The 15,280-nt window shown below is 43.1% G+C and overlaps 1 protein-coding gene across 1 annotated transcript in view; it reads right to left on the bottom strand.

The window, feature by feature from the left end:
* Positions 1-2,254: 2,254 nt before the first annotated feature.
* dph6 (diphthamine biosynthesis 6) overlaps positions 2,255-15,280 on the bottom strand; it is a 130,728-nt gene continuing 117,702 nt past the window's right edge. The window contains exons 14-15 of the mRNA XM_079633030.1: positions 7,097-7,496; positions 2,255-2,301 (exon numbers count right to left, since the gene is read on the bottom strand). Of these exons, the coding sequence (XP_079489156.1) occupies positions 2,270-2,301; positions 7,097-7,496 (432 nt within the window). The 3' untranslated portion in view covers positions 2,255-2,269. The remainder of the gene's footprint in view (positions 2,302-7,096; positions 7,497-15,280) is intronic.

The following is a 15,280-nucleotide window of genomic DNA, read 5'->3' as shown; positions in this document are numbered from 1 at the left end:
TGTGTGTGTGTGTGCGTGTGTGTGTGTGCGTGTGTGTGTGACGATGGAAACTACCATCAGACCATCGCTTACGGAAATTAACCATGGTTTTATTATAGTAAAAGTGATTTTTTTGGGAGATTGTGTGTGTGTGTGTGTGTGTGTGTGTGTGTGTGTGTGTGTGTGTGTGTGTGTGTGTGTGTAAAGATGGAAACTACCATCAGACCATCGCTTACGGAAATTAACCATGGTTTTATTATAGTAAAAGTGATTTTTTTGGGAGATTGTGTGTGTGTGTGTGTGTGTGTGCGTGTGTGTGTGACGATGGAAACTACCATCAGACCATCGCTTACGGAAATTAACCATGGTTTTATTATAGTAAAAGTGAGTTTTTTGGGAGATTGTGTGTGTGTGCGTGTGTGTGTGTGTGTGTGCGCGTGTGTGTGTGTGTGTGTGATTCATCAGCTGGAGACACTGTCAAGTCGAGCGTCTGGTGTTTTTGATGAACAATATGTAGATGTCGTGAGTAGAAGTGAGTGTTTCTGAGTGCCAGTTTGCTGTTGTGTGTTCATGTTCATTACACTGTGTGTTCTCAGGTCACTGATGCACAAACACAGTTTTATGCACTATCACCTACTTTTCCTTGCATGCACATTAAGGAAATTATATTTTATTTAAGAACAATTGTTTCAAAAATGAATGCCATTTCATTTCAATAAAAGATGCAATGCTTGATTTGGTTTATATCTGCTTGTTGCGCTCGCTTGCGCCCTCTTGTGGGCATAGGAGACTATACAGTACTTCCCCCTGTAACATTAAGGGCCAATCCCAATTCTACCCCTTACCCCTTCACTTACCCCTTCCCCTCTGTTTTGCTCGTGCACGTGGAGGGGTAGGGCTGTCTCGATTCTCTTTTGGTTGGAGGGGAAGGGCTAGGGGGAAGGGCCAGATAGCCCTTCAAACGAAGATTTTTCGGGACCACACTTCAAACGAAGGGGTATGAGAAGTGTCACTGCATACACCGGCTACAGACGCAAAATGGCTGCCCAAGCAAAAAATTAGACCATAAATGTAAGAATTGTTGACTTTAATAAGTATTTTAACGACAAATAATGATTTGCTTTATGTTCCATTCAATCTTGTGTTCATATTTAGGGTCAGTTCCTTCAAAGAAACGTTTGTAAAAAAATCTCTTCTCCCCCGAACAAAGCACACAAGCTATTAGTACGTTCAAGTCATCTCGTAAAGATCGTATTTATGAGCTGAACGCACATGAACGCCACACAATGTGGTATTTCACACAGTTTCACACAGTAAATAAATAAATAGGTCAAAATAGGACAAACATAGGTCTGTACCTCCAATGTGTTAATACAACACCACAGAAAACAAGTCCTGTGCATCTTGGAAGTTTGTGATAAACATCGGCGCATCTCCTGTGACGTAGGCGACGACGTATAATGACGTGTAACGGTGTAGTAGTGGTGTCCCATTTCTTAGGGGAATATTTTCACCCCTACGCCTTGCCACTCTGTTTCAAAGGTCAAGGGGAAGGGGAAGGCGAAGGGTTAGGGGTAGACGAAGGGGAAAGGGGTAGAATTGGGATTGGGCCTAAGTATTGCATAAAGAATTCAAATATAAATTGAATTTTGCCAATATTTGAGAAATAACTTTGAATTGAGCTTTTCAGCCATTTTGACAGCCCTAGAATACACAGTGGAATGGGAAGTCTTGTAAATGCAGTTTTCTTTGTGTTAGCGGGTTACTGGTTTGCATGCAAACTGGTATAACTAGCGTTTCGAAAAACAGATTTTTGGTAGTTAATCAGCACATCTGTGTGCATGTAAATGTATGTCGAGGAACAATGGACATCAGGAGCCGGTGATCACTGGACAACATCACCTGATCTCCGAGACGAGATGTTTCTGAGCTCATGTTTCCAGAATGTCCAGAAGCCAAACGTGCATCTGTCACGAGAGGACATCAGGAGAGACGACAGGAGATCCAGGCTTTTGTGAAGCGAACGTGTGGCCCGTCCCACGGAGAGGGTTGGAGGGCAAATGTCTTCATATCTGCTGTGATACAGTCGGTCCGTGACCCGTGAAGACGCTCTGGGCTCTCTCGGAGGGCATCAGGAACACACTGACAGCTCGATAAATGCGTCTGAACATATGCTACACCATCGGCTCATGACGGACCCAGAGACCGCGGCGTGCTCGGGAACAAGACACGTCTGCAACCGAAGATGCGCAGTTAGCTGTGTCAGGTCTGATTATGATCTGGTGAGGAATTATGACTCGTGACATTTGGAAGAGTTTCCGTCTGAAAACATATTTTAAAGATTTCAGTTTCATTTCAGCACAATTATCTATAATAGTATACAAATATTTAGATGCCTTCTGAACAATAATCCAATAAAACTGTATTCTTACTAAAACTAGATTACCTCAAAAACACAGATCCATGCTTCTGGCATTATCATTAACGGAGGGATAGTTGAGAGAGTAGAGCATTTCAAATATCTTGGCATTATTTTGGATCAAAATCTCAATTTCAACCAGCACACTTTAGAGGTTTACAAACGCTGTCAACAAAGACTGACAGCTATTCGTAAACTTAGGCACTTGTCTGTTCAGCCACGTCTTCTTCTGCTTCTGTATCGCAGTATTATTGAGCCAGTCCTTACTTATGGTGCCATTTTGTTTTTTTCATATGCTTACAGTGACCAACAAGAACAAATTCTTAAAGATAACTAATTTAGCAAGTAAAATTATTGGTATCCCTACGCCCAATTTATCGTATAGTGTCTTGACATTTACGTTGCGAAAGGCACAAAAAATCTTAAATGACTCAGAACACCCACTTCACAAACATTTCATCCTTCTGCCTTCTGCCTTCTGGCCGTAGGTATAAGTTACCGATGTGTAGAAAGGCCAAGTTTAGTAAGAGTTTTGTTTCTGTTTCTATACGAGCTCTAAATAGGAAATCGGCCATTGATACGTCAGGTATGCTCTCTTGTTTTTTGTTTTATTTTTTTATATGTATAGTCATGTTCTTAATATGCTATGTGTGTTTGTATTACGTACGCATCTATGGTGGAAACAAATTTCCTTTCGAGGACAAATACAAATATATCTATCTATCTATCTATCTATCTATCTATCTATCTATCTATCTATCTATCTATCTATCTATCTATCTATCTATCTATCTATCATCCATCCATCCATCCATCCATCCATCCATCCATCCACTATTGAATCAGTTTTCCATTTTAATTTTGGTTAAAGTTTTAGTAATTTTGTGGGTTTTATGTCTTTGGCAACTTGCTTTTTTTCATGATTATTTGAATGATTATTAGGTAACAACTATGTTATTTTATGGTTTTATTTTTTAATTTTTTTAGTACATCAAGTACAAGTAGATTAAAATGAAAAATAATTCCTTGGCAATAAAAGTTGAAATAGCCAATGAGGTTCATTCTCATGTTACGCATCACATTTGCTACGCAACATGCTTGGAAGTTCGGTTAAAGGGGTGGTTGATTATTTCACTTTTCTAACTGTAGTTAGTGTGTAATGTTGCTGTTTGAGCATACACAATATCTGCAAAGTTACAATGCTCAAAGTTCAAAGTAAAGGGAGATATTTGCTTTTACAGAAATAGCTTTTTAAGGACTACAACAAACGACTGATAGGGACTACACAAGCATCTACATAGTTGCATTTAGGTAACATGTCAACAAAATACTGTAAATTCAAGTCTCTTCATCATTGTCTGACTCTGGTTTTATCATAAAAGTTTTTTACATTTTCAGTGCATGTGTGTGTGAGGTAAAAAGGACACGAGTTGTTGAAGCTCCGCCCTCTACGCCGGGAGCAGCAGCTCAAGAATGGCACACGTATCCAGTCCATAGGAGGGCAAGCCGACACTTCGAGCGGGGCCTACGGTGTTAACTGGCTTCTATGTGAAGAGAAGAGCACACGGGAAGTTACCAGCTCGACACGAAGGCTGTAGAGTCTAGCGAGCGTGTTAGGTGTGTCACGGAACACAAACTGGAGAGAGAGATCCAAATGCAATGACTTTATTAAGGGTAATCCGTACTCACAAACTAGTTCAGGCAGAGGTCAAAATCCAGTAAATCAATCCGAAGACACAAGACATGAACAAGTTACATGCAGCAACAGGAACGGAAGTGTGGGGCATATATACACACAGAACTAACAAGGTGACGGGAAACAGCTGAGTGCAATAATCAGATAAGTGACAGAACAGAATGCTGGGAATTGTAGTCTAATGTGAAAGACACCGTGAGAACGAGGACCTCTAGTGATAACCCAGGGAAACACAACCAGACACTGTGACAAGGTGTCGCCCAACCCGCAGCTCTACAAACATCTGTCAGCGAGGCACCCTGCGCCAGCGCCCAGAAAGAAGCCGAGTGGAGTGTGCTCAAACCGAGGGGGCATGGTGCGTCTTGGAATTGGTACGCCAAAACAATGGCATCCACTATCCAGTGGTCCAACCTCTTCTTGGAGACAGCCTTTCCCTTCTGCTGACCAACAGACGTAGAGCTGGTCTGAGGTCCTGAGGCTTGCGTTCTGTCCACATACAGGCGTAGAGCGCGGACGGGACAGAAAAAAGCCAGAGCTGGGTCTGCCTCCTCCGGTTGCAGGCTCACCACCTGGTCCCGAAAGAGAGTGGTAGGAACATCTCAGGATAACGTGAGAGTCAGCCGGCCCCATTCCAGGCACGATTCGTTTACCAAAAATGTATGCAGGTCCCCTATCCTCTTGATGGAGGCCAAAGGAAGCAGGAGAACTGAAGCTCTAGCTCAAGTTCTGCCGGGAAGACTCAATTGTTACGTAACTTATTACCTTCTCATCTATCCAAGGTTGTGCTTCCCCACGGATCTTCCATCAACTGCATCGTGATGTGGGGCAATAGAGGCAACATGTACTTTGAGGGTGGAGGGAGACAGCCTTCGCTCCAACCCATCTTGCAGAAAGGAAAGCACAGCTCTGATCGAACATCTTCTGGGGTTCACGAACAGGTTCCACTTCAGAGCGTAAGCATGGCTCGTAGAGGGTGCTCGCGCAGAAGTGATGGTCTCTACGACAGCTTGTGGTAGATCACCTAGAACCTCCACGTCCCGTCCAGGAACCAGACATGGAGTTTCCAGAGGTCTGGACCCAGGTGCCATACGGTGCCACGTCTCTGAGAGAGGAGGTCCTCTCTGGTCCAGGGAGGGGTGGTCGAGAAGAGCATCAGTTCGGGGGAAACATGTCCGGTTGGGCCAATAAAGGGCAACTAGCAAGACCCGTCTCAGGGACGCTTGTGCTTACGCTTGCCACCTGGCCTGGCAGCGGCTGAGACGGGCTGGGCGGCCGGCTCCACGCTGAGGCCTGGGTGAAGGCTGCTGCTGTGGCCTAGCGGGAGCGGAGGCGGCGGCAGGGGGACGCCCTCGGCGACGAGCAGGCGGAGGAATCTGCCACTGGTGAACGGGTGGAGGCAGCAGTGGGCCGCCGGGGCAGGGTTTGCCGGATCGCCTCCGTCTGCTTCTGGGCGGCGGAGAACTGTTGGGTGAACTTCTCCTCCGCGCCGCCGAAGAGCCCAACCTGTGACATGGGGGAGTCCAGGAACCAAGACTTGTCAGTCTCCCTCAAATCGGCCAGGTAGAGCCAGAGATGGCGCTCCTGGACCACTAAGGTGGACATCGCCAGACCGACCGTGCAAGCCGCAACCTTCGCGCCCCGGAGGGCGAGGTCGGTTGCGGTGCGGAGCTCACGGTCTGGACCAACCTCGTGCATGTCCATGAGTGCTTTAGCATGGTGGACTTGCAGCAACGCCATGGCATGCAGGGAGGAAGAGGCTTGCCCACAGGCTCTGTAAGCCTTGCCCATGGCAACGGCCGAGAACCTACAGGCCTTAGACACGGATAACCCTTCCAAGAGGTAGCGGTCGCTGGACATCGCAACAGACCGCTCCACTGGAGGGATAGCTTTATTTTTTACGATTTTTTTTAAAATTCAAATTACGGATATAAGGTATCCAAAATACAACTTACAGAGTTTATAATGGCTATTATTGTTCAATAAATAATATTTTAAATTATAATGTTGGCGTACTTAATATCCAGAAACGATATGATGGGGGGTTATCAGACAGGCAGCAGTGTTAATATAAAGATTATATTAGTTTTTTTTTTAATGAAACTCTATTTCTTATATGTTGTATATAAATAAGTAAAGCACTTTTCAAGTATTTCTTCATAAATATGGTTGTTTTCAAGGGTTTTCCAGGACTTAAATTTCAAAAAGTCCAATTCAAGTCCTTCAAGCACCTTGTACGAACCCTGAGTACTTACAGTAAGTACAAATAATGTTGATTTGTGCAAATTGCATAGAAACCAAAACAGGTGAATTTGACCCTCAACACTAAAGTTGTACCCAACAATCAAAATAATCAAAACAAGAGAGAATTTCTCCATGAGGATCAGCTAGACCCGGTATTTGAATCGATGGAGATGAGCCGTACCGTGTAAAAATTTTAACTAAACTGCTTGATTCTTATGGATTAGTTTTACAATCTGAACTTTTTGAAGCAAAAAAAATGGTAGTTGCATGGGCTGTCAATGGAGGTACATAAATCTCTCAGAATTCATGTAAAATATATTTATATGTGTTTCGAAGATGTACGAAAATCTTATAGGTTTTGAGGTTCGGAACAACATGAGGGTGAGTAAATGATAAAAAAAAATTAATTAGGAGAACTAACCCTTTAAGACGCAAAATTGAAGACTCATCTTTTGAATCATCTAAGGGGAATTCGCTGTTTGAGTTTCACAGTCACAAATTCTGTCAATGGATGTTTTTGGTTGTTAGTTATTTAGGGATCTCAACGACTACCCTTACTAGGGTTTGAGAAAAAGACGTAACAAAAAGCAAGCGAAAGTACAGTACTTACAGTAAGTACAGATAATGTACAATCTTTAGTGTTTTCCATAGGGTTGATTTTTGTGAATTGCATGGAAACCAATACAGGTGAATTTGCCCTGCAAGACTAAAGTTGTACACAGTTTCTGAACACTCAAAGTAGTTCTGGAGATGAGCCGTACCTGTGGCGATCTCTGTGACGAGCATGTCGTGGCTCTTATAGAAAACTCTGGCACACAGAGCCGAAAGGTTCTCCGTCTCCCGAACGGCGTTCTGGTATGAGGCCAGCAGTGCGTCTGTGAGGGTCTGGGCCGCTGGAGTGTGTGCGTCGCTGAAACACAGGCTCAGAGACAGGGAGGCGTATCGGCCGCAGCTGGACTGGAGCAGTCGGCACTCGACGGAGCCGCCCGGGACCCGTGAGACGCTGCGATGGGACGCTCGGCCGGCGGGACGGTCCTGCACTGCGATCACATGCAGCTCCACCGCGGCTCCTCTGGGCAACGACTGAACGGCCACGACACTGACCTCCACCTGACCCACGCCATCACTGACCTCCACCTGACCCACGCCATCACTGACCTCCTGTGGACACACACACAACACTCCCAATAAACACGTACGGATTATACATAAGATTTCATTCAGTGTCAGGTTTATTTCTAAGGTTTATTTATACAGTACAGAGTGTTTCACAGCAGCTTCACAGAACCAATGATGCAAACTTCATCAGATATGAGACTCAGATTGAGTTCTAGAGAAGACAATAGTGTCATTCATCAGCTAAACATCTTTCAAATCCTCATCAGTGTCAGTGCAGTATCAATAAAAATGGTTTAATCCAGTTTTAACCCTCTGGTGCTCTTCCCTCATTTTGGACATTTGTTTTTTTGTGGATTTTTTCTTCTTCACTGGAATAGTAGGAAACTTGGTTAAGGTTTTGGCACTTGCTGTGTGAACACAAAAATAAATAATGGACATGATTGGAACAGGTTAAATGGTCCTGAAATTTTTTTTCAAACTTGAGCTCCTCGCGGTCAGAAATGAGTGCATTGTAAATGAATGAGAGTTTCCTCTAGTGAAAGCGTTCGGTACTGCAGCCGAACAACATCTCACTGAAAGCTCATTTACTGAGATATCAACCTGTTTAGATGTATGGCTTTGGTTTTCTGTTTTACAGTAAAACATGTTTTTGAAAATGCATATTTCATATAAAAATTGAAAATAATATTTTTGCACATTTTTTATAATAAACTTAAAATTCGTAAAAGACGGAAAAAAAAATATTTTCGTAAAAAAATTCAAAGACACAAAACAATCCCAATAAGCTCCAGAGACTTATGGATTATACATATATTTGATTCAATGTAAGGTCAGGTTTATTTTTCCAGCTCTTTATACAGATACCAATGATGCAAACTTCATCAAATATGAGACTCATTTAAATTGAGTTCTAGAGAAGACAATAGTGTCATTAATCAGCTAAACATCTTTAAAATACTCATCTGATAGTGTCAGTGCAGAATCAATAAAAATATCTTAATCCGTTAACTGTCAGTCCCCCTTTCGTCGCATAGACATGAAAATCACTATCCAAACTTATGGTTGTAATTCAAGAATGCTTTGGAATATAGGCCTATGGTAGAAGTGAAATGATTATGAAAGTGAAACAGAAAAAAAGTTATATAAGTTTGAATTTATGAAAATGTACAACGTAAAAATATAAATATTTATATTTTATAAAATATATATATATATATATATTACAAAATATATTTTACTTTAAAACTGCAAGAAAACGAACGCCAAAAATCTGAACAAGTTGTGTTACAAATTTTAGGTTGATATCTCAAAAAATGAGCTTTCAGAAAGATTTTATTAGGGCGCAGTACCACACTTCTCCACTAGTTGACATTACTGCCCATATAAGGGCGCCTCCATTTTCATATATGTTTTGAGTGATCAGAACCATGTATTTCCATGATTTTCATGCTATTTATGAAGTAGACATCCTATTCAGACCAATCTTTCATGATGTTTTATATTTATTGCTATTTCAAAATAAAGACCTAAACACGCCTAATGAATATGAAATATTCTTGTTGCAAATTGATAAATTACTGCTCCTCTGTAAAATATATATAAAAAAAAAACAGCCATTGTTCCAAATATATAATGGCAACCGTCCCACAGTTAAGGGGTTAATCCAATTAGAAATCGAGTGTGTGTGTGTGTTGTGTATTTTTATGCTTCACTGACAACATTTTAAAAGTCAAACTCCACTGGAATGAGAAGAATGAGAATGAGCAGAAACAACAGAACAACTCATATTTCCAGCGAGGAATACTGTCAAAAGCTGATGTTCAGCGGTGGTTGGTCATTTGTTGTAGTTTCGGATCAGCACTGCAGAAGTTTACACACCTATGACGACTTCTGCTTCTGAGAGCCACTTCAAATGTTGAAATTAATTTGAACTCAGATGAATAAATGCTGATGAAGTATGGCTCGTTCTTAGTTAGTGTTAACTAAGGTAGTTAACTAATGAACCTTATTGTAAAGTGTTGCCAACTTTGTTAATGTTATATAATAAAGCGTCTGAGCGCAGAGATGATCTAGACACGCGGCACGATTGATTCCAGACACGCGCGGGTTGTTTTACACCATTTCACCACGAGCGTGTGTGATGGCTTTAAATGATCTGCAGAGTTAAAATCTTTATTCTTCGCCGGGCCATTATCGCCTCTCAAACATCTTTGTGTTTGTGTTCAACACAATGCGGGCCTCAAATAACACCGTCTCATCTGCTAATGGGGGACGAGCGAGTGTTTCACACAACAGCCGTTCTGTTGAGCCGTCGATAAGGGCAAACACACTTAACCCCCTTTTTCAATTCTCTGGATCAATTTTCATCCACTCACATCCCACTCCAGCACAGCAGAATAATGACGGGTTACATACACTTTATTTTGAAATTCGCTCAAAAGCAGACGGCGAATAAATCAGAGAGGCTTTTCTCCCAATTTTCAGGCCGCGTCCTCGTCGTGACCCGATCGGCCAACGCTGCACTTACATCCAGATTAAACCAGCCCTGATTGTGTATCAACATCAAACCACTTTTCAGTGCGGCTACGAGTAAACAATAGAAGCTTTAAGTAGCTGTGTGTAAAGTGTTCACTCAGACGTCTTTAACGAGAGCGCTTTAATACGCGTTAGATTAGCACTTAACAGCGCGAGGAGCCGTGATGAAGGGGAGGCTGTTAATGGCCCTCGGGGACCGTAATAAGGATCCAGAGGGGCTCGTTTAGTGGGTTTAAAGGCCGACCCGTGACATCCAGACGCTTGAAACGCATCGCTGATCCGCTTCATTGGCAAAACCACACACAAAAGTTAGGTAGGCATGTGTAAAGGCTAGGCAGATGAGGTGGGGAACGGTAAACACCATTATAAGGGAGTGTGTGAGTCGGATCGCAGCGGGTCTGGTGGCTTCCGGATGATCAGCCGGTTCCTCTACATTTGCTGCCCAGCATGAAGTCCTGCTGAGGAATGAATGAAACACAGCCCTGAAAACCGCTGATGGAGCCGCTAGCACTGAACACCAGTGTTGCCACATTGGGACGGTGATTTGCAGCCCAAAAGCTCACCAAAACACGCCCACTCCAAGAAAAAAAACACCCAAAACTTTAACTGCCAAAATAATGTGATTGTGGCTCAATGTAGGAGGAAAAACGAATGTTTTGAGCAAAACTGGCTTTAAACATATATATACTGTAATTGAAATCTACAGACACAAATATATAAAGTGCTCTAAAGGATGCAGTTAAAAGTGTGTTCTGGATGTTTTCTGTCCACTAGTCTGAAATAAATAAATAAAACTTTTTTGAAAGCCAAAAAGCCCCAAATCTCAAAATTGACAGATGCATGGTAAAACACTGTTTTTGCCCGTATCGTCTCGCCTTAAAGGTACGATAAGATTTTTAAAATAAAATATCCCAAAATCTCTCGCACAGTGTGATATATTTCCTGCAGTTGTGTACTTACAATATCCCAAAAGTTCCCAAAGATTTTTAATTTCAGAGAAATTCCAATTTTAAGTAATGGCTCGTCACTGTTTACTGTCGCCTGTCACTGACGTAATGTCTGCGTTATCCCTGTTTTCCACTCGTACTGCCGTAGTAACCATGACGACAGACGTGGACAACTGCGTTACGTCTAGTGGTGCACTCACCCTGTTGTTGTTTCATTCAAACATTATGGATCATGGCAAGCAGACTCTGGGACAAAAGGAGAACTAAACCGAGAATCAATATCAGCGAGGCGTTCTCGAGAGCTAGCGTCCGCGGCTAACTTCCACTCGACAGAGACGTAGAGAGCTAGCGTCCGCGGCTAACTTCCACTCGACAGAGACGCCGAGAGCTAGCGTCCGCGACTAACTTCCACTCGACAGAGACACAGAGAGCTAGCGTCCGCAACTAACTTCCACTCGACAGAGACGCCGAGAGCTAGCGTCCGCGACTAACTTCCACTCGACAGAGACGCCGAGAGCTAGCGTTCGCGATTAACTTCCACTCGACAGAGACGCCGAGAGCTAGCGTCCGCGACTAACTTCCACTCGACAGAGACGCTGAGAGCTAGCGTCCGCGACTAACTTCCACTCGACAGAGACGCTGAGAGCTAGCGTCCGCGACTAACTTCCACTCGACAGAGACGGCGAGAGCTAGCGTCCTCGACTAACTTCCACTCGACAGAGACGCCAAGAGCTAGCGTCTGCGACTAACTTCCACTCGACAGAGACGCCGAGAGCTAGCGTCCGCGACTAACTTCCACTCGACAGAGACACAGATAGCTAGCGTCCTCGACTAACTTCCACTCGACAGAGACACAGAGAGCTAGCGTCCGCGATTAACTTCCACTCGACAGAGACGCCGAGAGCTAGCATCTGCGACTAACTTCCACTCGACAGAGACGCTGAGAGCTAGCATCCGCGACTAACTTCCACTCGACAGAGATGCTGAGAGCTAGCGTCCGCGACTAACTTCCACTCGACAGAGACGCAGAGAGCTAGCGTCCGTGAACTAACTTCCACTCGACAGAGACGCCGAGAGCTAGCGTCCGCGACTAACTTCCACTCGACAGAGACACAGAGAGCTAGCGTCCGCGACTAACTTCCACTCGACAGAGACGCCGAGAGCTAGCATCCGCGACTAACTTCCACTCGACAGAGACGCTGAGAGTTAGCGTCCGCGATTAACTTCCACTCGACAGAGACGCTGAGAGCTAGCGTCCACGACTAACTTCCACTCGACAGAGACGCTGAGAGCTAGCATCCGCGACTAACTTCCACTCGACAGAGACGCTGAGAGCTAGCGTCCGCGATTAACTTCCACTCGACAGAGACGCTGAGAGCTAGCGTCCGCGACTAACTTCCACTCGACAGAGACACAGAGAGCTAGCGTCCGCGACTAACTTCCACTCGACAGAGACGCAGAGAGCTAGCGTCTGCGACTAACTTCCACCCGACAGAGACGCAGAGAGCTAGCGTCCGCGACTAACTTCCACCCGACAGAGACGCTGAGAGCTAGCGTCCGCGACTAACTTCCACTCGACAGAGACGCCGAGAGCTAGCATCCGTGACTAACTTCCACTCGACAGAGACGCCGAGAGCTAGCATCCGCGACTAACTTCCACTCGACAGAGACGCCGAGAGCTAGCATCCGCGACTAACTTCCACTCGACAGAGACGCCGAGACCTAGCGTCCGCGACTAACTTCCACTCGACAGAGACGCCGAGAGCTAGCATCCGCGACTAACTTCCACTCGACAGAGACGCCGAGAGCTAGCGTCCGCGACTAACTTCCACCCGACAGAGACGCAGAGAGCTAGCGTCCGCGACTAACTTCCACTCAACAGAGACGCTGAGAGCTAGCGTCCGCGACTAACTTCCACTCGACAGAGACGCCGCTCGTACATGAGCTTTATTAGACAGGTGAGCAAATGTACATAAAACTAATCAATGTTATATAGCTCAACATGATGAAATGTTAGAATATGATCAGTATGTTATGCTAATGTTGATCTAGTTTACTGCTAGTCTCATATAGCAAACGAACTCACACACAGAATAACATTATAACTTTAACACACTCAAATGCTGTTTAGTGTGATAGTGTAGAGCGAGTGACAGCGCTGCGTTACCTCACAAGCTTCATCCGTCTAATAAACTGACCTGTGTGAGTAGTAATTCAGCACTTGCGGGTAGTTCGGTAGAATCTGTCTCTCATTAGCAATCGCGCCCGGCTTCACACCACAGTCACGATAAAAACATCAATGTTTTCACTCATCCATTAACATTATTAGATCATCAGCTTGACAGCAAGTCCCAGCATTCAGCTCGTCACTGCGTCATCAACCTACGCCTGTGTTATTGTAAGAGGCTAGCGGCCCCTAGCGGCGAAAAAACGACATATTGTAGCTTTAAGGAAACATTAAGAAGGAACAAAGGAAAATCTATAACATGCATTTAGAAAATAGGGTGAATTTAAGGGTGACATAACTTTATTGCCATGTCAATCAAAGTTGATAAGGACCATCTTTATCTCCTTAAAACAAAATGTTTTTTCCATAAAATGGGAAAAGGAAACCGAATCAAAACAGGGCAATACATTTAAAGAGAATTAGCACATATGACTAATGTGTCTAGGTGGAATGGCAAAATGGCAATCAAAGAAATTAACCGATGACTTTAACCCTCGGAAAACATATTTTGCATCAAGAATAAGCAAATTTAAGTGCAAAAAGTGACCAGTGTAAGTGATTGGAATCAGCAATGTAATTAGAAGATATTTCACACACATTAATGCACACACCATAGCCAAAAAGTGTAATGTTCATAGATACGTACTGTACGATAATCCGACAACATAATATAACAACAAGAACGCGCTTTGTGTTGCACTTTAACTTCAGACAGTACAGTACGTCTTTTGTGAAGTACACATCTCAGTCTTTACTGTAGATACAACTTACTGTATATTTATGGCACTTTGGCATTAGCAATCACTTGAATATAACAGTAATAAATGACTGCCGAGTTATCTCGCTAAACCCGGGAATCCGCCCAATCTGGCAACACGGCTGACTGAGGAACAGCTTCAGGCCCACAGATTTTCACAGCGAATTTTCGGTGTGACAAGACGTTGAAACGCTAAAATGAAACGCTACATCATTATCAGCCCTCGCAGTGAGTGTGAAAACTTGTGTTTCATTTCAGTCTGGGATTTGCTTCACTTAGGCTTGTTTGGCTTAATCATAATTTCTTTCATATTTTTTGAGAATCTCTTGCCTTACACTTTTAACAAAACCAACCAATAGTAAAATCTCTTAAAATTCCCCAATTGTGCTATTTGAAAGATTTCTGATTTAGTTGTTAAGTTCTAAAACAGGTTTGCAAATAACACTCATAATCTCTTTTCTCTCAGTCTCTGAAACACTTCCATCAACGATTCAGTGTCTCTAAGCCCCGCCTCTCTGAGAGCTGCTCTGCTGTGATTGGTCAGAAACGCTCATTATCATATCTGACTCTCAGCTCTTGATCACAGTGATACGAACAGTGACGATGGCGAGGGTTTTACCGTCTCAATCTCAGAAAACACCGTCTTCTCCACATGAACAACACGAACCAAACTCTTCAGTCTCAGATGCACAACAGTGTTTGAGGGCAGAGCTAAGAGACGCTGATCAGCCAATCAAGACCACAGGCTGGCATTATGCAAATTAGTTACACATTAGTTTCACAAAAGGGTATATTACACATTACATGAAAGGGAATATACCAAAAATAGGAACAGTTTAAAAGAACAAAACCAACCGACATTAATCTCCTAATATCAGAAACTAATTTTTTTAAACAAATCAAAATGTATCTATAAAGCACAATAAACAACAACAGTAGTTGACCACTGTGCTGTACAAAACCAAATAAATTTTTTTTATAAAAAATGTATTAAAAAATAAAGGCAATGCAATGAGAGAAAAAAAAGAGTAGACAATTTTTTAAATAAATAAAAATAATTTAGAACTATATATATTTTTTATAACAAAAATCACTGAATAGATCAATACAACCTATAAATACAATATATATAATTTAAATCCAGAGATTCACTAATGTCATCATGTATGGACACATGGCCCAGCTCTAGTAAAGCACTGAGGCATATATACTTTCTGTAAATCTGCTTTGAAACTGCATTGTGAAAAGCGCTATAGAAATATAAACTTGACTTAGTCTGCATGCAGATAATGAGAACAAGCCTATGAAATACCATATGCAGCTCAACAGTAGATCATAATCCTAGCAATGCCAACGTCAT

Source organism: Phoxinus phoxinus, assembly GCF_949152265.1.
Source record: "Phoxinus phoxinus genome assembly, chromosome: 13".
NCBI lineage: Eukaryota > Metazoa > Chordata > Actinopteri > Cypriniformes > Leuciscidae > Phoxinus > Phoxinus phoxinus.
This window is presented reverse-complemented; position numbering and strand designations above follow the sequence as displayed.